The 27826-nt window shown below is 43.1% G+C and overlaps 1 protein-coding gene across 1 annotated transcript in view; it reads right to left on the bottom strand.

The window, feature by feature from the left end:
* METRNL (meteorin like, glial cell differentiation regulator) overlaps nucleotides 1–27591 on the bottom strand; it is a 39869-nt gene extending 12278 nt beyond the window's left edge. The window contains exons 1-3 of the mRNA XM_029600288.1: nucleotides 27219–27591; nucleotides 26716–26831; nucleotides 19476–19864 (exon numbers count right to left, since the gene is read on the bottom strand). Of these exons, the coding sequence (XP_029456148.1) occupies nucleotides 19476–19864; nucleotides 26716–26813 (487 nt within the window). The 5' untranslated portion in view covers nucleotides 26814–26831; nucleotides 27219–27591. The remainder of the gene's footprint in view (nucleotides 1–19475; nucleotides 19865–26715; nucleotides 26832–27218) is intronic.
* Nucleotides 27592–27826: the final 235 nt, after the last annotated feature.

Below are 27826 nucleotides of genomic sequence, written 5' to 3'. Positions count from 1 at the left end.
CTGCTAGGTACCACACAGATCATATCAAAAGCGACTTCATGGCCCTGGGAGAGAGCGTAAAGCAGACTGTATTCTCCTCCATCCTCCCAATCAAAGGCCCAGGCAGGGAGGCTCCCATTCTGGAGATGAAGGAATGGCTGCATCGATGAGAGCGTTTCGGTTTCCTGAACCATGGGATGATGTTTCCAGGACTGCTGAACAGGGGGGGGGGGGGGGGGGGGGGGAAGGGGAGTGATGCCGGCCAGCACAGACTGGCAAACCTACAGAGGAGGACTTTAAATTAGGATCATTGGGGATGGGCAAGCAAAGCCCCAAGTGAACTTTATCAGGTTAGTAAAACAAACACTGGTATAGAAATGGGGAAGAAAAAAAAAGAGTCACATCTGGAAAGCTATGTACACGAATCATCACGATACGGAAATAAAGTCCTGGATTTAGAGGCAGTCATGGAAGAAGTTGAACTGAATGTAGTGTCTGTCATGAAGACATGGCACACAGGAAACCATTACTGGGGTACAGATATACCGGGCTACTGTCTATTCAGGAAGGACCGGGTAGGAAGAAAGAGAAGAGGATTGGCATTATATATTAAAAATATTAAAGCAACAGAATTGCAGGGCCTACAATGTAAGGAGCAGGCGCTGTGGCTTAATCTGGAAAGAGAGAATGGAACATCCATATTGGTGTAATAAACTTCCATCACAAATAGAAAAAATGGCTAGCAGTTTAGTGGAGGATATTCATAAAATTGCTATGAAAGGATTGCTAGAAGATTTCAACCATCTAGATGTTGACTGAGACATTCTGGCTGCAGCATCTTCTAGAAGCAAGGAGATCCTGGATTCTTTGTCAACTGGTAATGGAATCCACACAGGACGGGACAATACTGGACCTGGTATTTACTAATGGGGTTAGAGTTTCTGATGTTGTAGTGGATGATCATCTGAAATCCAGTGAGCACCAGATAGTGTGGGTCATTATTATAGCACCGGAAATGAAGGTTCATTCAAAGATGAGGGTACTAGACGTCAGGAAAACTAACTTTGTTATTATGGGGAAGGAGTACCTCAAGGATGGAAAAATCTAGGGAAAGCAGAAGAACTGTATGCAAAAGTAAAAGGAGAAATTATAAGAGCAACTAGCATTCTGTTAGGAAAGTAAATAAAGGAAAGGAAAAAAAAAAAAGGCTTTGATAGTTGGCTAAAAAAAAAAAAGTTAAGGGAGAAAAAGGTTAGCGTTCATAAACTACAAGAGATCGCAGAAAGAGGAAAATAGGCAACAATATCTGGAAAAGCTAAGAAGCTGAGAAAGTAATCATGAGAGTTATGCTGCAAATGGAAGAAAATAGAAGATATATAAAAACTGGGGGGGGGGGTTTTGTTTTTTTAATAGGAGAAAGTGCAAAAGTGTCACTGTGAGACACGAAGGGAGGAAACCGCAGACGTGGGCAAGGAAAAAGCAAAAATCGCTTAACAAATATTTCTGTTTGGTGCTCACTCTCTAAAGGCCAGGATCAGGACTAAATAAAACACACAAATAGGATTGAAAGCATAGTAAACCTCAAATCAATTTTCTGAAAAGTATGTTTGTGAGAAGCTAAGTAAGGAGCCAATACTGAAAGGTAAACATCTAGGTCGGTTAGCCAGACAAGACTTGTCCAGCTAACTTACACGGGATATTCAGCAGTACGGCTCTCCTTCCGAATATATCCGTACAAACTAGCACTCAGCTGGATAATACTTATCCAGCTGAGTTAAATCTGCTCAATTGCAGGCCAAACTTATCCAGTTAACTTAACAAGATAAGTCCGAATATCAGGACTTATCTGGTTAAGTTAACCTGATAAGTAGGGCCGCCCAGATTGCCTGCCCATAGAATATCTGGCTAACTACTTAGCCAGATAAGTGGCAACGGCTGAACATAGCTAGCTAAGTGTCAGCTGCTGAATATTCAGCCAAGTCGCTACTTATCTGTCTTTGAATATTGGCCTCAAAGTAGATAAAGTGATGGGGCCAGATGGGATACATCCAAGTATATTAAGGGAAGTTAGATAAGTTCCGGCGGCTGTGCTGGCTGACCTTTTCAATGCTTCTTTAGAGTTGGGAGCAGTTCTTGGAGGACTGGAGAAAGGCGGATGTGGTTCTTATTCACAAAAATGGAAGAAAGGGGAGGCCAGAACTACGGGCTGGTTAGTCTGTGGTGAGCAAATTAATAGAATTGCTGTTAATAGTGCAGTTTCTGGAATCCAATGGATTATACGATTCAAGGCAGTATGGAATTACTGAAGATAGCTCTTGTCAGACAAATGTGATCAATTTCTGTGACTGGGTAACCACAGAGTTAGATCAGGGGGAAGAGCACTAGATGTAGAGTACTTGGTAAGGCTTTTGACATTGTCCCGCACAGCCGACTTCTAAATAAATTCACCGCCCTTGGTTTGAGCCCAAAAGTGACCAATTGGGAGGTGACAACAGGTAGTGGTAAACAGAGTTCACTCTGAGGAGAGAGGCGTACCTAGCAGTGTGTCACAGGGATCGGCCCTTGGTCTGGTTCTTTTCAACATTTTTGTTAACACTATGGAAGGATTATCGAAAAAGGTTTGTCTCTTTGCCAGTGATACCATAATCTGCAACAGAATAGATAGTCAAAGTGTGGAAAAATTAGGAGGAATCTAGTGAAGCCAAAGGAATGGTCTGGAGACTAACAGCAGAGATTTAATGCTAAAAAGTGCAGAGTTATGCATTTAGGCTGGAAAAACCGAAGGGAGATTTACAGTATAGAAGATGAAATTCTTCTAAGCACAAAGGAGCAGCAGGATCTGGGGGTAATTGTATCTGATGATCTTAAGGTGGCCAAAGAAGTGAAGAAGGTGTCACAAAAGCCAGAAAGATGTTTGGCTGCATTGGGAGAGGAACAGTCAACAGAACAAAGTAGGTGACATTGCCCTTGTATGTCCCCTAGTGAGACCACATTTGGAATTTCGTGTATAGTTCCAAAGCCTGCATCTTCAAAAGAATATAAACCAGTTGAAATTGATCCAGAGGGTGGCTACTAAAATTATCAGTGGTCTTCATTCTAAAGCATAGAGGGGCAGACTTAAAGATCTAAACATGTATAGCCTACAGGAACAGCAGGATAGGGGAGATATAAAAGATACATTTACATACCTCTAAGGTTTCTATTCACAGGAGGCGGACCTCTTTCAGAGGAAAAGGAGGGTCTAGGATGACGGTGAAAAGAGAGAGACTCAGAAACAATCTAAGGAAATATTTCTTTACAAAGAGGATAGTGGATGCATGGAACAATCTCCCCATGGAGATGGTGGAGACCAGGATTGCATTTTAATTCAAGAAACCATGGCATGAGCTCAAGGGACCTCTGAAGATGTGAAAGGGATTGTAAAGTGGAAATGTTAGTGTTTTAATGGACAGACTGGATAGGCTGAATGGTCTTTTTCTGCCAAGCTTGTGTTCCTGTTATTTGATTTCTTACCCAGCACTGAGCCAATGAAGAGACTTGAACTCCCAAAAGCTTCTCAGATCTATAGTGGGTCAAGTCCAGTAGATAGACATAAAAGATCAACAGGCCAGTTGCATGTAATTTTCAATCTGCACACATCTTGCCTGTTCAGGTGTGTAGCTAAGTTCATAGTAAAATGGGTCACCAATGCTGAGTGACCCGTTTTACTATGTTAGCAAGTTTATCCATCAATAGGGGGTGTCAATAGTAATAGCCACTGGCACCTCTAGATGCCAGAAAAAAATGCTATCCTCTCTCAGAGATGGCTGAATGTGTTTCTCAATAAAATTGTAAAAGCATGCTGTTTGGATAAAAAGGGCTATAAAACTTCGTTATTAAATAAAATCATTTTCCAGCCTGCACACTTTGTATCCCCGTGAAAGCCGTTAAAATTAGTGAGAGCAAAGGCACAGACCAGTCAGTAAAATCAGTCTGCTCCTTGGAAGTTTCAATTATCCATAGTACCAAGTAGATTTCCTTCCCTTCCCCTTCAGGAAAACCCATGAAGGGGAAGGGAAGGCACAGCATAAAGAATTAGTTAACCAAGTCTAAAGGTGTGGAGGATCATGGCTACTAGTCACTCGGCAGCCTAGCCCAGTGGCTTGGGAACACATGGGGGTCACAGCAGAGCAGGACGTCCATCGTCCTGAGAAACTACCTGAGGGTTTATCAGCTTCGAGGACCTCCTGAGATAAGAATCGGTACAAATGCATTCATAACTAGCATAAACAAGACATCTTCTGGTACACTGCCCCCTGCAGCTGTGTGCTTATGATAACTCAATTGTTAGACCTTAACTGCGCAGTAAAATGGTGTGGCTGCATTGTTAAGAGAACATCAAAAGGGAAATGCAGCTGTACAATCCCAGATCTCACATGGGATGAAGGGGAAATTGTGCACTAGCAGCAAATTACAGCACAGGTTAACATACTATCTTGTTTTCTACTCTATTGAAAAGCTTACAATAGAAGTACATCCTTTAAATAGCAATTCTTTTAGTATAAGTAAGCTCTGGAATTTGTTGCCAGAGGATGTGGTCAAGGTATCTAGTATAGTTGGACTTAAAATGGAAAGGTTCCTGGAGGAAAAATCCATTAAATATGAGTCAGGTGGACTCAGGGAAACCTACCCTGCATCTTGGAAGTGAGCAACAAGAAACTGGATCTGCTCTGAGTTCTGCCAGGTACTTTCTAATGACACAGTTAGCTAACTGATGGAGACCTGTGGTCTGACCCAGCATGGCACATCTTTCTGTTATGTGGCAGCTTGCATTCTGATGAGTCTATCAATATAAGTTCATGATAGACAGCTCTTTATATAAACACAGAGAAAGGCACTCTAGCACTAGAGTTCATGAAATCAGCAATGTACTGAAAAAAGCTGAAGATTTGGCTCATGAAGAGCCATCATCAGGACAAAGATGACAAAGGCCCTTTGCAACTGAAACATCACCTCCTCCAGTTAGCACAATGATTTCACTATATTGAATAATTATGCATTTATTCACAGGAGCAGTGTAATTTTATCCTATTACTGTGAGCACTCAATATAAATTGCCACTGAGCAGAGCTCCTGAACTGAATTTTCCAATAACTTATTCTAAATGCCACGAGATAGTTGGATTATTTTTCATTGAGAATTTAAAAGCATGAAGAATCTCAATGTGCTTTACTGAGAATGTTTTAAATCAGGAATACCCCAGGGTGAAATTGCTACACTTAAAGAGATTCTGCTGGGATAAAAAGGAGGAAAAAAAAAATCAGATTAGACTGATTGACTCCAGCCCCTTCTGCTCAGGCCTGGGATTCTGAGGATGCAGTGTTCTCAGCCCCGTGAGGGAGGAAGCCCCAGTCATTGCTCAATAGTGACACCTACTGGCTAAGATCAGAGTGCATATGTACAGCGCACCAGAGCGGTACTGACTGATTGTCACCACAATGGTTTGGATACACAGGAGGGGGGATTAATAAAAAATAGAGCAAAATCTTTGGTAAATGCTAAGAGATTCCATACGCCATTAGTGCTAGTTCTAATTTAAGAAGAAGCCCAAAGGAGCAAAATGAAGCTGCCTAGCAAAATGCATGTCCTACTTCAATGCTTTAAGAAAGAAACTAAGTTTAGTCAGTCTTCCAATACAACATTCCATCCTTTAAGGTTAAACTGAATCAGACAGCACTTGTAATTTTTCCATGGCCACAGACGGGTAACTGGGTTTGGCTGTTCTTAGGTATGAGCTCGATGCAAAATGCAAGTATTTCATACAAAATCCTTTTGTCGCTAGGTTTCCTATGTGCAGCTTTCATATTCTTCAGCTCAAGCGTTTGTGAAAAAAAGGAACCTGAAGTTCTCAAAACCCATTCACCACAACATCTCAAAAAACAAACAGTGGGCAGTTTTCTCTTTTTCTGGCACAGAGGTTTCCTCCTGCTATTTTTGGGCTTTCAGCTCAATTAGAAATGAGCCTGCTGGACTATGAGCTTTTATTTCACAACTACCCAGGGTCTCCTCCCAACTCAGCCAGGTCCTAGCAGCAACCGTCCTCAGCTAGGGGTCACAAATGACCGTTCCCCTCTGGAACTCAGTTAACTCTGCCCCCAAGCTTGAGCGGCAGGAATCTTTCAGACTGCAAGTCTGAGCACAGTAGGGTCAAGTGACTTGCTGAAGATGGTAAATAGGATTGAAAGAGTGACCCATCTTTGTGAATGTAAGAGTGAGCAAGCAGGGACAGAACCATAAAAGGTCCATCTAGCCCAGTAGTGGGTGCTTAGAGGAAGGAAGCGTATAAGAAACAGGACCTGTGTAGAGTGAGCCATCCTCCATCAAACCCTTCCAGTTTAGGAATGCACTGAACCTGAGGTAGCTATCCTGACTGTACTCTTAACTGCTAAGCCACAAACATTGACACCTGCATAAAGCCTCTAAACTCAGTCAGAAAGGACAGATATTAAATCAGGCAGATTATAACATAGTACTGTAAAAAAGTAATAAATACAAGAAGTTAACACAAAAAATACACAGCATATGCCTTTAAGGACAATAGTGTAACCATGCTGAGGGCACACAGTGCAACGTAGAAGATAATTTTTCATCGCTAATACATTGGGCTACCCTTTTATTGGACCATCGTAAGCGTGATACGAAGATGGGTCTGGCGGTGTGGCAAGGCTTTTTCCCTCCACACAGAAGGGAGGCGCTCCAGCCATTCAAGCACAACATCTGAGGAGCTTATTACCATGCAGCAGGTGGAGGAAAGACAAATTCAAATGATTTGTGGTCTGGTTATAACTGATCATTACTATTATATTACCTTCTTCTGAGAAACGCAGTCACTTGAAATCCATAACCTGTGTTAGGCAGCAGAGACTACCGCAGTGCAACAGAGTGGAATTTTCCAGTTCCTGTAACATGTGGGACCTGCAATCTTCAGGTATCTCCAGGATCGCTCCTAGCTAATGAACAAACCAACTACAGAAAGCTTTCAAGCAGCAGGCCTCAAGTCTCACTGAAATCTACAGATGTCATCAAGATAGAAGGACCTTTGGTTAAAGTTTTACCTACCGAGCAAGCCATATTTGGCCTAGGGAATAAGGGGGGTCTCGTGCCTAAAGGTTGGGCCTGTAACAAATGCTGTATCCAAGCCTTTTAGCCTGACCGACTTAGCAACAGGTTTCAACAGCAGTTTTCCCCCAACCAGGTGAGAAGTACCAATCAAAGACTAGAGGGGAAGCACGGAAATGTTTAATTTTGCATTGAGCCCATTTTAAACTCCGGGAAGAAAAAATTGACTTTCCACATAAACCCCAAGGGCTTGGCCAGCTTGTAAGATATTTGTGCCAAGCTTTGATAATAAAAATGTCTTTTCTTTTCAGCATGAAGGGCGATTCTTAAATCGCCAGGTAAAACCTCGCTCCCTCTACCCCCCACTCCACAATTTGTTAGAACTAATTTTGTATAAATTTTGTAACAGGCTGATTTTAGTAAAGAACAAGGAACAGATATTTAATGATGGTAGGCATGATTGTGTGTGTGTGTATTGAGCTCAATATGCATATTATGTTATGATGAAATTGTGTTAATGTGCTATTAAATACAGCCAGAGCATTTTGCAATTATAAAAAAACCAAAATAAAACCAATTTTGATCATTGATAACTGTTAATGTTAGTAATTTTCACATAAGGACTCAGGTTTGTCTGTATTCCCAGTATATGTTAATCAATTCATGCCTGCTTTCGTTCTTACAGAGAGAGACAGCGAGAGAGTGCGAGTGTGTGTGTGTTTTTATTGGGCCAACAATACATTTCTTGACTAGCTTTTGGGAACTAATACTCTCTCCTTTCCCTCAGGCCAGAATAAAACTCGATTAGATCCATCTCAGGGCGGCAGTTCCTACAGGACGTCCACTGCTATGTCCAGGCCTGTTAACCCATTTGGCTGGTATTAAGAGCTTTTGGCGCTCGTTGCTATGGAAACAGAAATGGAGCATGCTAGCAAGCGGACGATCAACATCCCCACCGCCGCTGCTAGAGAGGAGTACCAGCACGGTTCAGTAGGCTTTCATAGCTATTGAGGAGGAAGAAGGAATGCTGAGTAGAGCAAGTTTCCTAAAACCGGCTCAAATAGATTGAACTAATTAGTGGGAGAGCAAAGTAACCAGTTGCAGATACTTTTAATAATCCTTCACCCATTTGCAGCCATGTTCTGTCATCTCACTGCAGTTCTGTTCTGATCGTAAGGAAAAAAATATATATATGAGCTCAGTCATTCTGTGGAAGTGGAAGAAAGGGAAAAAAAAAAAAAAAAAGGAGGCTCATTCAAAGATGCTTGGAGTTTTACCACAAATCTTTTAACAAGTTTAAGTTACACTTAAAAAAAAAAAAAAAAAAAAGTCCCTGCTTTTAATGAATTACGTACTGCAGTTAGAGAGCAGATGAAGAGAAATATTCCCTGCCATACACACACAATACCAAAGCTATATTTTATGGGAAAGAGACCAGATCTTTACTTGGGCCAGAAGAGCAATTAGTTTTAATTAATTATACAAATAGCTAATTTCAAAATGTTAGTTACCTTATCAGATACTTTGGAGGTGAATGGACATATTCTGTTAGACTGATACACACAAGTTATAAATAAATATTATTGTATAAGATATTGGGTTCTGAGGTGAAATCAGCGCTACTTTTCAGTGCATTTTTTTTTTTAGCACATGCGGCAAAAGCAGGCACCTCAAAAGGATATAAAATGAGACTTGCAGAAAATCCACAAACACAAAAAAAAAAAACCCCACAACATTTGTGCAGATATGCGTGGTACAACACACGCTGAAGGCCCTATACAATAAACCTTGCATAAACCTGCATTAAATATGGTGACCTGTGATTAATTCTCAGTTGAAAGCCTTCCCCTTTCATAAGTCAGTAGTAAGTTAGTGGTCCGGGAGTGGGGCTGAAGGTGGGTAGAGCATTGTCTAACCCCTTCATGGTCTGTCACCGATCACATGGGAGCAATAATTAGTCTTGGGGGAATTCTGTGCTACTGCGGAGCGCAGAATTCCCCCTCTATGCAGAAAATGGCAAAGATGGAGAAGGCACTGGTGTGCCGCGAGCACGTCCCGCTCGTGGCGAAGATGAAGGCCCTGATGAAGATGGAACAAGCCCCGATGGGGGTGACAGAGTGTGTGTGTGTAAGTCAGCAAGCAAGGGGCAGGCGAGAGAGAGCACGTATGAGGGTGGCAGAGAGAGGGAGCCTATGTGAGGAGATTGTAAAGGACTGTGCATGTGTGTGTGCGAGATTGGGAGCTGATGGGTGTGAAAAAGGGATTGGTGTGTATGTGAAGGTGCTTGTTTGTTTGTCAGCGAAGGAGCTTGTGTGAAGAGGTGTGTGAAAGAGAGCCGTAGGTAGCCTGTGTGAGGGTTTATGCATGAGGGAGAAAGGGAGCCTGTGTGGGTGTGTATGCAAGAGAGGGACCCTGTATGAGGGGATGTGTGTGTGTGTGTGTGTAAGAGAGAGAGAGAGAGAGAAAGAGGGACAGAGGGAGCCTGTGTGAGGGGCAGTACTGAGAGAAGGGTCAAACTTTGGGAGTGGATATAGAGTGGAAGAGATTAAGTCTAGAGGGGGAGGGGAGAGATACTGGCAGATGGAGAAGTTGGGGCCTTAGTGGGCAAAGTGGCCAGGGGAGTAGGGAGAGAGAGTGAAAAACATTCTTACAGTGAACTTCTAGGGAAATTCTGCTAAAAATGCAGAATTTTAAATATTTTGAAGTAATAACTTAAAATGTGATACAGAAAAAGGTTAGTGTCATGTATATTGTGTTATTTTGACTAATATAAAATATGCAGACTTAAGTTTTTGTGTGCAGAATTCCCCCAGGAGTATATAATGGCGGATGCCGGTAAGCGGGAGAAATGCAGCAAACATTTGGAAGGGGCTACAAAAGCATTCAGCATTTCTGACAAGTACCAGTTCCTTCTCTGGCCTCTTCTGGCTTCTGCTGCTTCATTTTTTGATCTCCAGATAGGCATTTAAACTTAATTCCTGCCCTGACCCAGGCTCTAAAAAAAACCCGTTTAAAAAAAAAAAAAAATGCTAATGCCAGCACTGCTCTTTGCATTGCCCATGAATAGTTAATTGCCTCTTTGCATGGCATATTAGCATGGACTCGCACTAAACCAGCCATGGCTTTTTGAGCCGGTTTGTGCACACGTTTTTTTCCCACACTAACCGTGCTATTACATACATGTGTAACATTTGTGCAGGAAAATGCGGATACCATGCGCAAAAACCCGCAGCAAGTCTACTGTGGCTTATTACATCGGCCCCTTTGTGTCGAAAAATGTGCTGTACATGAACATCTCTATAATACTTTTTTTTTTTTTTATTATTTTCAGGGGGTGAAGGGGCAAGGTGGCCAACCTATCAAAATCCGGATGTAGACTCCGAAGCAACCTCAAAAACATATTTACGGAAAAGGTGGACAACGCAGGAAACACCTTCCTGAAGCTTGTGGCGGAGGATAAAAATTGTTAACAGATTTTAAGGGGGGGGCATGAGATAAGCATAGAGGATACTTTCTTACAAAAAGTGAAGTAAAAGCTCGATCTAGCAGCATGTGTTGAAAGCGCCAGATTCCAATGATAAAAACAGGGAGGTATGAAACATTAGAAGTCCCAGCGGAAACACAGTCAACCACACAGCTGTCTGGCAGCTTATGCAGGGGTCCTAGGAGGTCCAATGTTTGGGCAACGGCCACACTGGTATTGGTAGCTATTTAGATTATTACAAAGTTTTGTGGGTGGACAGGGTACAGGAGGGATGCTGGGGGGATCATGTATGCTTTATCTTCCTATAAAACAACAGAGTACAACTGAGGAAGACAAAAACTGACCTGGACAAGGAGGGATATATCTTTCAAGCAGTCACAGCCCATGACTGGCATCCGAGATATAGCCTAACAGTGTAGTCAGAAATAACTGGGTAAACTGGATGGGCCACTTGGTCTTTTACGTGAGGCCATCTATTATGCTTATTTATTTATTTAAACACAAGTGTATTTATTTATTGACTAACTGTAAATTGCTTTGGAAGGTTTTTTTTTTTTTTTAACATTCTCCACCTGCCCCAGCCCGCCCGAGGACACCTCCCTTCAAGCACCTGAACAAAGATTTGCCTTAGCCGGCTCACCACTGTCCCCCTCCCCTGGGGCAAAAGAACGAGGCATTAGCCAGGGATTCCCCTTCTCTCCAGGAATGGGGAGAATGCATAGTCTGGAGAGGAAGAGGGGGAAAAAAAAAGTGGGGAAGAATTCACCCCATGCCAACTCAGCCCAGCCCAACATACTTTTCCCTCATGGAAGGAGGGAATCACCCTATGGATCAAAATGTAATCATCCATGGATCACGATGATTGAAATTTTTAGGTGTTATCTCTGATCGGGGCGGATTGGCCTATCGGGGGATCGGGCTTCCCTGGTGGGCCGGTCGCTCCCATCACGTGTTTCGTTTTTTTTTTTTTTTAAACTTCCCGGCCAAAGCCAAGAAGAGGGTCTGCTAGCGCTGCGGCCCGAAGAGAAACCTGCGGGCAGGGCTGGTGTAAGCACTAGGCCTGGGGCGCCGCGAGCAGTGGTATCCCGAGGGGAGCCAATGCCCCCCGGGCGCAGGGAGGCTCGTGCGGCGCTGCGACAGGCAGATCGGCAGGGCCGTGGTGAGGCTCATGTCACCACGGCCCAAAGAAAAAGATCGCGTTTAAGCACGCTGATGCTCCTCCTCCTTCCTGCCTGTGAGGTCCCGGAAGTAGACGTTGCTGGAGCCACATGGGCAGGAAGGAGGAGGAGCATCAGTGCGTGCAGAAGAGGAGCAGTGCTTACGGGCCACCGCGAATCCCAAGTCGCAGCGGCCCGAGAAGAGGAAGAGGCCGGGTATCAGGGCCGCCGCGGAGCCCATCCTGCGGCGACCCGCGAAGAGGAGGCCCAGAGGTGAGAAAGAGGCTGAGGGTCTGTAGAGTGTGTGTGCGTGTTTGAGATGAGTTGAGAGATTGTGTGTGAGAGTGAGGACCTGAATGTTTGCAGAGACAGCATGTAAGAGCCTGTGTGTGTGTGTGAGAGAGAGACAGCATGTGACAGTGAGAGCCTGTGCTTGAGCAAGACAGCATGTGGGAGTGAGAAAGAGCCTGTGTGTGTGAGAGTCAGACAGCATGTGCCATTCATACAATCAATCATGTATGAATGATTTAATATATGAGAGAGCATGTGACAGTGAGAGCCTGAGTGTGTGTGTGAGAGAGAGAAATGCATGTGAGAATGAGAACCTGACTTTGTGTTTGAGGGAAGAAGATGGGAGAGAAAAGAAACAGAAAAAAAGACAATATAAAAGGAATTGGCAAAAAAAAAAAATAAGAAAGGGAAGGTGGGGAAAAAAAAGCCTGTGACCAACTAATTAGAAAACTAAGATCAGACAGCAAAGGTAAAAAAAAAAAAATTACTTTTTAGTGATTGGCACATGTAATCTTTGGGAATGTGCAAGAATAGCACTTTCTCTATGTGGATCTCACAATGTACGAGATCAGCATGGAGAAAGTGGAAGCCCACGGGGCCTGCACAGAGGAGGCAGCAGAATGGGCTTCAGTGTCAGTAGCAGCAATCGGCACCTCCCAATAGCCATGCGGCAGCAGTGACAGTGGCAGCAGAGGAATGAGAGAAGCTCTGAGGTTGCTGGCAAAAGAGAGGGGGGTCTGCCTTTAGTGTGTGCATGTGTATGAATGGGAGTCTGCCTGGGGGTGTATGTGTGTGAATGCATGGGTACCTGCCTGGGGGTCTGTGTGTGTGAGAATGAGTGTCTTAGAGCCTGAGAGTGTGTCAGTGTCAGTGAGAGCGAGAGGTTATGGTGGATATGAGCATGAATGTGTGTGAGAGAGAATGGACATGTGAGTATGTGTGAGAGAAAGAGGATAACTTCCTAATCCTCGACAATATCAGGGTGACTGGAAATCAAGAGCTCCCACAGAAGGGGACAGCACGGGCTTTTTAAAATCCTTATTAGTTTTAATTATTGAATATTATTTGATGTCTGCTCTTTTTTAAATATTTTATTGGTGTTATATACAATTTTTTTGAAAATTTCCCTGAGTTAAATTACTGGTTCTATTCATCAGCAGTTTTGAAATATATATTTTTAGTATGATTTTCCTATTGTGATGTTTTATAGTTCTTGATTTTATTGTTTGATGTTTTATGAGGAATGATGGTATTTTCTGTTTTTCCATTGCTGCATTACATACAGTCTAACTTGTGATTTCCAGTTCAGTTTCTCTGTGCATTTCTGTGTGTATTTTATGGTCCCTTTATTCTGTATTTGGTGACACCAAATTGTATGTGTAATTGGGTACCCATGGGCCTGTATGGAGAAAAATCCCCCGGGCCACTATTTTCCCACAATCTGCCCCTGTCTCTGATCCACTCGCCAAATCCCAAAACCTGGTGTGTGTGCCATTCATAATGGCAGAAGCTGTAAAATAAAGTCCTGAATTGAATTGTAATCTGAAAGTAACTAAAATCCTGAACGAAAGAGGGGGTCCCTAATAAGTTCAACCACCCACCTGAATTTTTCTTGCTATAAACACAAAACTCACTGCAGATTGTAACAGAGTCCTTGCACATCTGTTTCTGTCCACTTTCTCAAATGCAAAAAGCAGCTGCATCATCACATGCCTGCCGAAAGATAGGAGTCGTCTTTTCATCTAATTTTGGGCCAGCTCTAACCACTGGTGCTCTGGTCAGCTTACAAGTGTCAAGAATTTGCAGCGTTTCTGCAGATGTAGTACAGACCAGGCCGCACAGCAAGAACCAGCTGTGGCACCAGACACACGTGTGCATACACTTACACATCGAGGAAACGCAGCAGCAGACACACACACACACACACACACACACACAAAACGTAGAGGCAACTCAACAGGGCCTCCTCTGAAACACAGTCGGAAATGGAAGGGGTACAGACTGCCAAACAGAATAACTCGGACACCTAAGGAGATAATTACTTTGGAACTTAAAAGTAGTACCACAGCTAAGTTTGCCAAACTTTAAAATTTGTTATAAGAAAACCAAATCACAATGTTGTGTATAGACAATGGCTTTTATAAGGCTAAGAAACCATTACAGAAGCAAAACTTCAGTTCTACTACTGGTTGTGGAAGGCACCCCAGCAGTCCCTGAATCTGTGAACATTCCTCAGTCATATAAAGCTATTTGCACCCAGTCACGTGGTTGGTTCTCTTTTAATAGAGTTATTTACTCCCTCACTTGGTTTCTTTGTAGACGGATGGCACCTGCTGCCCTCCATCACCTGCCTACCTTCCCCTCCCCCGTTCCCTTTGCAGAAGCATGCAACTTCAGGCTTAGCCGGCATGGGAAGAAATGTTCCCTTGGCACTTGCCAAGTCCTGAACCCTGAAAAAAAATCTAAACTTTTTTTTTTTTTTTAGTTTCCTCTTTTGCAGCTGAATTACCAAAGATGTGCTTCTTTACTTCACGAGAGCTTTAACTACTAATTCCAGAGTAAGGTTGACAACTTTCAACTGTAAAAAGTCTAAAAACACTTTGACATGCACTGTAAAATCTGTGCCTGTGCCCTTCCACACAACTATTTATATTAAAAACTTGTATTACTTGCCTTATTACTAGAAAAATGTGCACAAGGCAAGGTACAACCAAATGATCCCAAATATAAAAATACAATTAACATTTCATTAGAACAGTCAGAACAACTACTATTACTTAACAAATGCCACCCCCATCATTAGGAAAAAATGCATTTGATCTTAAAGAAAAATCACAAGTACTTGTCATTTATCAGGTCACACAAAAACTTTCTAATAACTCATTAAATCTATTTTGCTCCATTGCTTTTGCTTATCCCTTGAGCCAGTGATCAATCTCAGATCAAGATACAGATGATGGCCGATAAAGCCCAAATTGGTCCAACCAGTTTGCCCAACAGTTTCCTCTGCTTTACATAGATGAAAATACAAATTCCCACATGCAACCCAACACAAACTTCCCCTTCTCCCTACTATCTTTTTTTTTTTTTAACTTGATATCACACCCCCTTTACCCATCACTGCCAACAAGGCTGGTGCAAGGGTATTAGATGCACTAGGCAAAGCTTACAGCCTTGCACGCCCCCCTCCTCCCAACCTCCCCCCCCCCCCCCCCCCCACACACACACAATTAAACATTATGCACTTATTATAATAGATTTCACATGGAAAAAAGGACATTCAAAGTAAAGTCTGAGGTAAAAAATATCATTTACATGTATATTATAGTTATATGTAATGCCCTGGTGTCAACCAGAAAACCCTGCAAAAAAATACACTTGGAACCAATATGGTATTAGGCCTATTGTAATGTGTGTGGTGTATGCTTGGCCACCAGAAAGCTAGGAGTAAAGGGCCAGATTTTATAACAAGCGCGCGGGCGTAGATTTGATCGCGCAACCTGGCGCGAACAAATCTACGTCCGAAGTCGGCACGCGCAAGGGGGCGCACAATTGTGCAACTTGCGCGCACCGAGCCACCTTCCTCCATTCCCTCTGCCCCCCTGCACCTTCCCCTCCCTTCCCCTATCTAACCCACCCCCCAGCCCTAACTAAAACCCCTCCTGACCTTTGCTGGCCCTGTGGCTGTTCCGGAGGCCTCGGTCCCGCCTCGGGCCGGCGCCCCACCCATGGAACGCCCATTTTTTCAAGCCCCGGGACTTACGTGCGCAACCCTTTGAAAATCTACCCCAAACTGAATTAAAAGTACAATATAGTAAACCTTCCAAACAAAAAAGCACTAACTCCCAGCTGCGCAGCCTCCCTCCGTTCCCTCCGGAGCGGCCTTGGAGGGAACATTTCTTCCACCCCCTCGCACCTTCCCCTACCTAACCCACCCCCCTCAGCCCTATCTAAACCCCCCCCCCCTACCTTTGTTGCAGAAGTTACGCCTGCCCGAGGCAGGCGTAACTTGCACGCGCCGGCCGCCGGCGCACCATGGTCCGGTCCGGGGGCTAGTCCGGAGGCCGCAGCCACGCCCCCAATGATGTGCCATCCACGACATGCCCGCCAACACGCTAGCCGCGACTCGCCCCCCCCCCCCCCCAGGAACTTACTCGCGTCCCGGCAGCCTATGCAAAATAGGCTCGGCACGCACAGGGGGGGTTTGAGGTAGGTTTTCGGGGCTTACACGCACAACCCTTTGAAAATCTACCCCATAGGGTCTCACACTCATGTATACAGTCTCATGACCTCTCCCTCTCTTTGGGCTGCAGTGAGATGGGTCCACCGTGGCCCCACGAGGCCTCTCTTTAGGTCACAGTAGGATGGTGTCTAACATGATCCTGCCTTGCCTCTCTTCGAGCCATGGTGAGATGGGCGTTACTCAAGGCGCCCTAGGCGACAATCTCCCTCCCCCTCCCCAAAAGCCAGCTCTGTGTTTGCTGCAGCAAGGGGACGAGATGTGTGCAGGTAGTATAGTGCCACCATTTGCTCTGGAGTTAGACCACAGCTCCTTCAGGCTAGGTTTGGAAATATGGGCTGCTAGTGGGTGCCAACAAAAGCTTCTGGGCTGGTCTGCAGGGCTAAAATCCAGACAATCTACAGACATTCTAGCCGTCTGTGTGGCTTCTGGAAACTGCCTTTACATTCTGTACTGTCCGAAGAAAATCCGGATGGTTGGCAACCCTACTCCGGAAACTTTTCCAGAACTACCTGCAGCATCAGTTAAGAAGTCGTCCAGTCGCTGCAAAACTGTGCTTCTCAGCTCCCCACTGCTACACACACGGTTTTCATTTGTGTTCTAAATTGTTTTGGAAATAATTTTAAATAATTGTATATAAAAACAAAAACATGCCAAGACAGTTCAATCGTTAATGCAGTTTGCAGCAAGAAGATTTTATTGCACTTATATTTCATGTTCCTGATTTAATACCATTTATCTAATCAAGCTTTTGTGATACAATTTGAGGGCTTTTAATTTTTCAATTCCCTAAAGTAATCACTATGAAGACTGTAGCCCTGAAAATGTACCAAAAAGTATGTTGTACAAAAAAAAAAATAAAAAAAGTGCATAGCAGCGAGAAATCTTGTTCAGACTTTACTAAAATCAACAGACTTCCAACTCTACATGTACAAGGATGCTCATAGAAATTGTAGGCAAGGAAAGCTTTTCTACATCAAAATCCCCCCCTGGTTTTGACTGTGATTTTGTCTTCTGTAAAAATCACCTTAGGGATAGAAAACAATCTGCCCCTCTCTCATGTTTATTTCACCTGGCTAAGTTTCTCTCCTGCAGCAGACCCTGTATGTATTTATTGCCACTACTTTCCCCCCCTGCCTGTTCCTCTCCCACTCAGCAGCCCCTGTTTATTGCTTCTACTTTACTTTTAGCTGCACTTTTCTTCCCTTGGCAGTCCCTGTATCCCAGAAATTACCAGAAATCCATTCCCGGATCTCGGCCTGCACGTCAGACATTGCTGCCTAGATGTCCTGCCACCGCCTTAAATGCAACATGGCCAAGACAGCTCTTATCTTCCCCCCCCCCCCCCCCCCCCCAGCCCACCTTCCCTCTTCCTCCTTTCTCTGTTTCGGTGGACCCTTGGAATACTCTTTGACTCCTCTCCCTTCTCTACGCATATCCAAAACTCTACTAAAAAATGTGCTGTTTCTTTCTTTATAACTTTTCCAAAATCAATCCCTTCCTTTCTGAACACACTACCAGAACCCTTATCCAATCTCTCATCTCCTCCCTCTTAGACTACTGCAACCTGCTCCTCACAGGTATCTCAACAAGCCATCTCTCTCCACTGCAATCTGTCCTAAATTCAGCTCCATGACTTATCTTTCGCCAAAGTCACTATGCTCACTTAATCTCCCTTCTGAAGTCACTGCATTGGCTATCTGCTCCCACATACAGTTAAAGCTCCTCTCTCTCTCTCTCTCACCTACAAATGCCTTCATTCTGCAGCTCCTTATTACCTCTCCTCTTTTATCTCTCTCTACACCCCTCCTTGTGCACTCCAGATAAGTCACTTCTATCTGTGCCCCTCTCCTCTACCGCCAATTCCCAACACCATGCTCTCCACCTGGCTGCACCGTGTGCTTGGAATAGTCTTCCTGAACTGCTCCCTTTCTTGCCATGTTTAAATCCCATCTAGAGACCCACCTTTTTGAAACCACTTTTAAATCGTATGCCTGCCTAACTTTTTCTTTTTAATCATTGTCTTGCTTTATGAAATACAAGTCTCTTGTCCTGTATGTTTGTCTTATTAGACTGTAAGCTCTATTGAGCAGGGATTGTCTTTTCATATGTTTGTACATTGCTGCTTATGTCGTGTAATGCTGAAATGTTAAGTAGTAGTAATTTCTATTTCCCCTGCCTGTCCCTCTCCCACCTCAGTTACTGTATGTGTTTCCTCTGCCTATGCCTGACCTTAGCACTTACAGCTTTTCATTTTTACAGTGCACAACATAAGAGACTCCAAATACTAGGGGTCTCCCCCCCCCCACCCCCCGGCCAGGAGTGGAGGCTTCGGTTCACTGCACAACAGATAAATGAAATCTAAAAGCTCCAGCTGCAGCAGTCATGTAGTCTGACTCAATACCATGAGAAGAACAGCAAGAATCACTGACAGGAGACGGACAGCATGAAATCAAAAACAAGGGGAAAAAATGCTGACTTAACAGAGAAAGCCAGCACATATCAGGCATTCATATATCTCTGAAAGGGCAGTTACAGAATAAGTTATTCAAAGTGGAAACATTGTCCCTATCATTTTCAAGTAAAGTATTTGGGAGATAAAAGGAAAAGGATTTAACAATAAACATTTTACAATTATTTCTTAAGACTAGTCAGGAAATGCATTTTTGTAGCAGCTAGTCAAGAATGTGTAAAAATATAACTCGCAAACACTAAACAAGATAATGTAAGATACAGTGCAATTTTAAAAATTATGCTGAAATTTGTTTTAAAGGCAAATGCGCCACCTATCAGCCCCTGTGGGTACTGCATCTACTCTAATAGCCGGGAAAGTGGGCTTCCTGCCTCCACTTTTAACATGCAAACATGTTTGTGGAATTTTAGTTCAAAAGACTCTTTGAATATTTATTTGATTTACACTCCTCCTTTCAAAGTGTATTACTGGTTAAGAATCTTACTCTTCGTAGAGGCCTAGGTTTCAAGAATAGAACAAAAACTAAAGAGAAATAAAGGATAAAATGTTTTTTTTTCTTGCTACTGTTGAAAACTCCCTTTAAAATTAAATAGTTAGGCTTTCTATGCTATGCTCGACGGCACAGACTTCTTAAATGCACCATAAAAATCAGATGCAAGAGGTAGCAAATACTGTACAACAACTACATTTTCAGACCACTGTTAATCCTCAGAACACTAGGGCACTTAACACTCAGGACTTGACATTACTTACCAGACACCATGTGCAAATCTGAGATTGTCTTCTGGTTGATCAGCTCATACTGGAAGCCAGAAATCTTCCTGCTAATATCCAGCTGAGGGGAAGCCTCAATGAATAGTGCCCCTTGGTCAAAGCCAAAGCAATACACCTTGTTGGGGATATTCTCGCCATCTCGAACCAAAAGCTTTAACTCCCCAGTCTTTTCCAAATAAATATTTGCTCCCCTGGAATCCTTAAAAGGCTTTATGCACACAGTCAAATGTTTGTAAGTTGATGACAACATGTTGGGTTTAAGGTTAATTATCAGTGCACCTGTAGGATACAGCCACTTTACGGATCCTTCAGAGCAGCGCAGATAAACCTGTTCTACATCCTTCCTGTGGGATTCATGGGTCAGCCCACTGCAGAGAGAGAAAAGAAAGGGTAAGGAGAATGACAACTAACATCACTAGGTTAGCAAAATCTGCAATTCCTAGCCATCCCTAAGGACTCAAAAGTTTTAAATTTGCCCCCACCAAAATACCTAGACACTGGCATTTCAAAAAAGGTTAGACAGGGTCAGTCATCAGTTTTGTTTTCTTTTCTTCACTGCATTTGTGAATTCACATTTTCTATCTTATGGAAAAAAAAGTTGTAAGAACCTTATAAAATCCCAGATTGTTCCTAAATAGAGAAATCTGCTATCTACCTGGACAAAATATCACCTATTTAAAATGAACATGAATGTAATAAAATAATCAACTACAAAATCTGTGAATAAAACAAAGAAAAACAGTACAAAAATTTTAAATTCCTTACTTAGACAAAAAGGCAACAACACAGTGATATTTTGCAGGATTAAGTTATAAGAGGAATGAAGGATTTTGCCATAGGAACAAGGGAAGAAGCTCATTTAGAACCCAAAAAGGATTAGTGGAAGGACAAACAGCAATTCCTCTACAATGTCACGTCTTCTAAAATACACTGACTTCCCCTTTCAAGAACTGAGAAAATGGAAAAGATCAAGTTTAAGTTTTGCCCCCACTTTTTAAAAAATGGTAATAGAATTACTCTAGCATTTGCTTTACACTATACAGCCAACAAGCCATCTCAGTGGCAAGTACCAGGTACTAACCCACAGAGTGTGGCATGATGAGCAAACACAATATAAATCAATCCAACAGGTGTGTTGCAAAATAGGTTTCAATGGTCCATAAAGAGAAACCCAGAACAAGCAATTAAACAGGAGAAATTCAATAATTCCAAGGTGCCGAAATCTTTGTTGAGATGTCAGTTCCCTAACCAGGTACTGCCATGCAGAACACCCGAGTTTGATTCCCAGGCCAGACTTTTGTTTCCTCTGGGCTGGCAGAGGCAATAGTCACAGCTCTAGGGGGAGAGGGGATGGTAAAATCTCAGTCACTTCTCAGCACCTGGAGCTCAAGGGAGCTGCAGTCTGTGGCCCATGGTCAAGAATGGTTGCTGCACTATGGTTGGGCTGAGTTGGGAGGGGAGATGTAAAATTGGGTGGAGGGAACCCCAGTAGCACGGTTCCAATTGAGCTGGAAGTCAAAAGGAGTAGGAGGAAACTTCCAGGCCAAAAATGATGGTGGGGGCTAGAAAAAAAGACTACCTACTACTTTGGGAGCTTCAAATGCCACAGCACGGTCACCAAAGCTTCACAGCTTTGCTCGAGTAACCGGTTCACCCAAGACCAATGCAGAACTGTAAGTGGTGAATAACAATTACATTTCCCTCATAGCATAAAATGTTTCAGTCAGGAAATGCTGAATCCAGTCTTTCAACGGCTAACAAAGCGAGGCCTGTAGTCAACATATCACTCACAACAGAGTACACGGGGCACAATGGAAACCCAAGACTAGAAAGCTAGCTCTGGGCAGGAAGGCTCATGTATCTTCAACATTTACATATCACGTCCTAAAGACGAGACACCAAAGCACAAGTGGGTGAAAATCCTGACCTTTAGAAACATCAGAACAAAGAAATCAGCCTGTATCCTAAAAAAAACAAAAAACATTTAATTAGTAAGTTAATCCAACCAAAAATACTGCAACCTACTGAAGTGTTCCTGAAACCTATAGACCATAGTGTAGAGTAATATGATCCTACAGGAAAATGTTTATTGCTGGCCCCTCTTCTCACCCTTAGGGACACAAAACAGGCTTTATAGACTGTTTATAAAACTAATACTACAGGCACTGTCAAGATGGTAATTAAAGAGTCCAAAGCCTCGTTATATAAAGATTTTTTTTTAAGTTCCATTTCAATGAAGAAATCTTAGTTAACACTAAAAGCCTTTGGTTCAAGCATTCAGATTCTTTTAAAATCCAAAATATCACAGTAACACTAGCTGCAGCAAAAAAAGAAAGAGAACTCACAGCTGCATTATCTGGCATCACCGATGTCAGGTCACCATGCAGCGAGATATGACTTGGCTATGTGCTCACAGAGAGTATTCCATCATAGGACAAAACAGAACTAGGACAAACAGAACCAGGAATAAATAAAGCCTGGTGTCATACAGTCTCTGATGCACCCCGATTCACTTTAATATTGATGATTCATTAGACAAGTCACGGGCAGGTTCTTTCAATCTGCTAGTGCTTTGGAAGGCAAAATATCCATTTGCTGTAATAACAAAAATTATTTCAGATGAGAAAGCCATCTACCATGGTACTTACGAGGAGGATTCAGATAAACAGCCATCACAGACTGCAGCACTTCATGGTTTATGCAACTCTACCTGACCTGGTAGAGAATCCTCAATATGACTTTCAAAACACCATGGAAGAGAACAAGTAATATAGTACCAATGCATCACTGGTGAAGGAGGATCCGTGACAGAACTCTGGGTGGATGCTCACATGAATAAAAGTTCATAAAGCGTTGTTATTGTGGGGGCTCCCTAGTGGTAAAAGTTAAACATCAACACCAGCCAACTGTCTCCAGAAACAAGCTTCCACAGCTTGAGCTTCCTATTAAATCTGACTGTGCATTAAATAAACTGATTTCTGACCAGTATACCACGAGGATATGATCTGATCTTCATAGACTTGTCATGTAGATAGACAGCCTGAAGTCTCGCCTTCATGACGTGACTTGTCTGACAGTAAGGGCCTATTCACTAAAGATACTTTCCTTAGGCTATAACAGAAAAAAAAAAATCACTGAAAACTGAATAATGTACAGAATATGACACATTACAACACACATACACTGCTTACACTTGCTTGTAAAAAATAAATAAATACATAAATAATTTCTTTAGGGCAGAAACAACAGTGTCTGATCTCCAACTAGATGTGAATGGTATTAAAATTTAAAATATCTTTAGTTTGTTAACACAAGATGCAAACTTCTATGGCGTCTTCCCCCCCCCCCCAAAAAAAATACCCGATACTCAATCTCAAGCTTGCTTTCCAAAAGTTGCATTTTGGGTAAATATAGGAATTAAAAATTATGCTACTTAAACCCTTGGATTTGATTCTTATTTTTAAAGTCACCACTTACATTTAGAGCTGTGACTCATTATTTTGTATAAAACAGAACCTCATAGAAACTCTTTAATTATTACTGCTATTACACTAATCCTAAGAAGCCACTTTAAGAGCACAGTGAGAGAAACTCATTACCTTTACCCCAGTAGTTTCAATCATCAGCTATACATACAAGTTAAGACTAAGTGCTTCATGGGCCATCATGATGTCATACATGCAAGAACTGAGGTATTTTCAGATCAAATTCTTGAATAAATAGTGTGGTTGCCCTGGAACTCAAATATACTGCCTTGCTCATCTGGGACGATTTTAAACTAAAGCAGATTTTGATTTAATTACTTGCTTTTCCAAAATGTGCTCACTCTGAGTTATGATTTATGAGCTTAGAATCTAAGCTAATGAAAGGGGAAGTGATTTGTCCAAGGTCACAAGCAGCATCAGTGGGAAAAGTAGGATTTGAACCATGGCTTTCTAGCCAACTGTTCTAACCACTAGGCCAGTCCTCCAAAAGATACAAGCTAGCTCCCATATAACAATTAGGTAGTTAAAGTGAGCGTGTACATTCGTCTTTACATCAAGCACATCTAAGGCCTATATATAAAATGTCAAGTACCAGTCAATGATAAGATAGCTCAAGGATTGTTGAGATGACAACACATTCCCATGTACTAGAAAAACTCAGGCCAAGAGAAGTTTCAATCTAGTGCCAGTTTGTTTCTCAGCTTAATTAAGGACAGACATGGGTAGATTAACCATCCAGTGTGCAATCCTAGGAAGAGATACAACATGGTAGTCTATCATCCCTCAGCACAAAGAAGCCTTTTAAGTCAGAGATGAATCTGAATAATATGCTCACATGCCACACTGATTTTTCTAGACTTGTTTATGAGTTTTTAAAAAAAACAAAAAAAAACCTTAGCAAAAAAAAAAGCCATGGAAGAAGAGAATAATGAATTCCACCATGTTCCACTGAGATACCTTCAAGTTTGACGTGATAATAGTCATTTGAGTCTAGAATGCACAAACAAGGTTCTGAATACTTGCTAGATTTGTATTCAGACATGAGCACTACCGAGGGCTTTAGCAAGCAATGTGTAAAAATTTAATGAGCTAGCAGGTATCCCCAAAAGCTTTGCAAGGAAGTTAGAGTGCTATTTGTCAGGTGGGCGAGTGCATGTCTCTGAATGCTCCCTCCCTCGGGAAGTAACTGTTCACTATAAAAAGTGAGAATTATCCAGATATGAACATCTGCTTTCTTCTATGGTGAAACAGCAGGGTAGTGCCATTTATTAGTTTGCAACTGGTACCTCCCTCGAAAAAGAAGAACCACCAAAATATCTCACATTAGTGAAAAGCAGCAGGGCAAACATTTAAGCTGAAATTTAAAATGTATATATATTTGTGTAAGAAAAACAGGTTGGAAAAAAAAAACTAACACAAGAAAAAAAAAAAAAAGAGCCAACAAAGCCTAAGTCAGCCCTTTCTGGCAGGCATCAAGACAGCAAAAGATTATGCAGCACAAAAAAAACCACACTACAACATACAGTGAGGGGAGGGGGCAAGGGGAAGATGCACAGAAATGAAGACTATGGAAAGGGACAAGCAGTGTGGAAAGCTTCAGCTGAATGCTTTTAAGTACTGGATCAAAACACAAAACTTAATACAGCGCCCACGGGACTTACTAATATGCAGCCAATGTATAAAAAAACCAAAACGTTTAACTTTAATGGTACTGAGAATACAAGCAAGGCGTGGCCACTCACACCCAGGTCACATCACTGTAGACATTCTTTCAAATGCACCCGGTCACTTAAAACCTATGTATTTTAGCAACAAGAAACAATGTGAGTCACACCAGAGTCAGAGCCTCCCTTACCCTGGCAAGATAGAGGAAGAAAAGAATGGGGACAAGCCGGAAAAGTCTGTGAAAAAAACCAAACTGGTAACACTTTTCGGGATTAATCTAACATACTTCTGTTTAACTTTTAGTATATTATTTAAAAAAAAAAAAAAACAATATTGGTACTACTTAAAGGCTTCCTGCGGTGCACAAGTTACCAAGTCACTGAGGAAGGTCCAGACAGCCACAAGCTTTGTATTGAAATCGCTAGATGTCTCCTCCATACCCCGTGACTAGCCCCCAAGAAAACTATACCCAATACTGGATCTGCTATGCCACGTCTTATTAGTTACCAAATATTATCAGTGAGGTCTTGCAAAATGTTTAAATTAGATTAGTTTAACTTGGCCAAACAGTTTCTTGGCTTGCTCAAACACAGATGGTGACCAAAATTGTAATTCAACACAGCACCTTTTCCTGAACTTTGGAAATCCATATTTCAAAACATCCAAACTTGGATTTTCATATATTCCCAGTAAAATATCAAACTATTATTTTTGCAAGTTTATTTTTGATCTAAGGAACAAGAACTGTTAACACTTAAAGAAAAAAACGCTCCGAGTTTCAAACTTCTTGAAATATGTGTGTGTATTTTTTTCTGTCTTGATTTTGTCAATATACAAATGTTAACCCCACTCGTGTTTTCCCTCCTTACACGCGATTAAAAGAGCATTGAGACAAATCAGAAAGTAAATTAGATGAAGCAGAAGCCGATATAAGGATGTTAAGCATCCTTGCATGTAAGACCAGAGAATAAGAAAGAAGAGGCATGGGGGAAACCCAAGAAGGAAAATGAGTAACCATCCAAAAACCCCAGGACGGAAGTAGAAACCCGCGAGTGCTTCGGCATTTCACCAGCAGTTTCTGACCGTGCATTTCAGCTCCTTGAAACCACATCCACGTCAACGAAAACACAGCCCCAGTCCTCGGCTCTAGACAACCCAGCGCTTACAGGTGGATTGAGTTACTAGAAACGAAGGTCACCGGCAAGAAGGGGCAAATCAAAACATGTTTTGGGGTTCAGATGTGAACCTGCTCCAGGAAGGAGAGAAAAAAAAAAATCTCTCCCGCCTCTTAGTCACTTTCGAGATCACTTCTTCCCCCTTTCCCGGGCCGCCTGGATTTCTGGGGAGGAACGAATCACCACTCTTGGAATGTTCATTAATCCTCACCCCCACCCCCTTCCTCCTCCAGAATTCCTCCCCCTGCAAAAAAAAAAAAAAAAAAAAAATAGATGTAGAGAGAAACCGAGTTTCCTATTATTAAAAGCAATAAATTCTTGCGTGTCACGCCACACACAGCTTTTAGGGCAAATCCTAAATACCAGCCAGAAATTGCATTTGGGGGGTGAAAAAAAACTCCCGCCTTACAAAATGAAAAGACCTTTGAGCTTTTGTTTTATTCGCTTCCGTATAAAAGTTGCTGATAAATCCATTAACAAACACACAATAGAAAGAAACCATTAAAACTACAAAGTATAATACAGGCAACAAGAACCGAGGGGACGTGGGGATGTCCTCGCTCATTTTCTTACATCAGCAGGATACCAAACTTTCCATTTCTCCTAATTAGGTTGCTGATATCTGTAATAATGAGTGCCTACAACTGTTCCCCTTTTTCTTACCCTGAATGTACAAATGGCTTGCTGCCCTCCTCGCCCCCTAATAATAATAAAAAAAAAATCCTTCTCAAACATCTTTCCAAAGGCACCCAGAATAAACCACAATCTCCCCAATGGCAGCCTCCTTCCACACAGCCCTCCCCCCAAGGCTGCAGGCTTCCAGTGTGAGCTCAGGCTCGAGAGGGGAACATTTCCCGACTTTCTGCCCCCCCCCCCCCCCCCCGACCCCCTTACCTTCCTTTCCAGTTGCAGAGATCGCTGGAGTACTGGGCGGCCGCCTCCCTGCTCAGCACCGAGACGGTCAGGGCGCACAGCAGCACCAAACTTTGCATGTCTGGGCAAAGCAACCACCACGCGCAGAGGAGAAAAGTGAAAAAAAAAATAAGCAATCCAGCTCGGGAAGAGAGCGCTTCATGCACCCGCGCCGCTGCTCCAGGGACGTGGCTTCATCGCTCCTCTGCCACCGGAGCTAACAGGAGGGACGCAGGGAGCCCCGGGAGCTAACCCATACCCAGCACTGGCAGTATGGTGCCGAGCCCCGATCACTGCTGCTACCGGCTGAAGAAGCTGCTGCTGCTCCCCTCCAAGTCTCGATCACTGCTGGCCCCGGCCGCTTGCTCCTGAGTCCCGGTCTCCAGTGCCACCGACTGCCCCCGCCCCCAAGCCCCGATCACTTTTAGCCCCCGAGATCTCCCGCGTCCTCGACCACCGATTGCTGGCTGCTCCCGCCGTATTACTTTCTGATGCTGCTGGGTTACTGCTCCTTCCGAGCGAGGTTGCTTTTGATGATGACTTTCACCACGACTGCTCCCGCTCCGCCGTGCCGGTCACTGACTGCTCCGGAGCTGCGAGCTGCCCAGCTTTGCCTGGTGTGATTACGTCACTGCAGCCGGCGGCGCTCCAGCAACCCCGCCCCGCCCCCGCTCTGCCAGCTCCTGCCAAAACGCGGCAAAGGGCTACTCCCGCAAGCTAGAGTCCGAACACCTGGCTGAATGGGGAACTGAAAGCTGCAAAGCAAGACGTTTTCTCCCTCACCGGACCCAAAAAAAAAGGAAATGAAATTCCTGAAATAACATGTAGGCTGAAGAGGTCCAGCCGGGAACGTGTGGGAAGAAAAGTATATGAGCCACCCAGGCATAGCTCAAAAAGGAACAAGGAGTGCAGGGGTACCCATCCAGTTCTCTCCAAGGAGATCTGAAGGCAGCGTGCCAATCCTGTTCAGAGCCGTGGGAGAGGCGATTTGGGCTACAGTACAGCTGATGCCAGGCAGCTGGAAATCAGCTGCAAGAAGTAATCCTACTCATTAGCAAAGTAACTAATAGGAGCTGGCGGAATGGGAGTTTTG

Source organism: Rhinatrema bivittatum, chromosome 4 (genome assembly GCF_901001135.1).
Source record: "Rhinatrema bivittatum chromosome 4, aRhiBiv1.1, whole genome shotgun sequence".
Taxonomy (NCBI): Eukaryota; Metazoa; Chordata; class Amphibia; order Gymnophiona; family Rhinatrematidae; genus Rhinatrema; species Rhinatrema bivittatum.
This window is presented reverse-complemented; position numbering and strand designations above follow the sequence as displayed.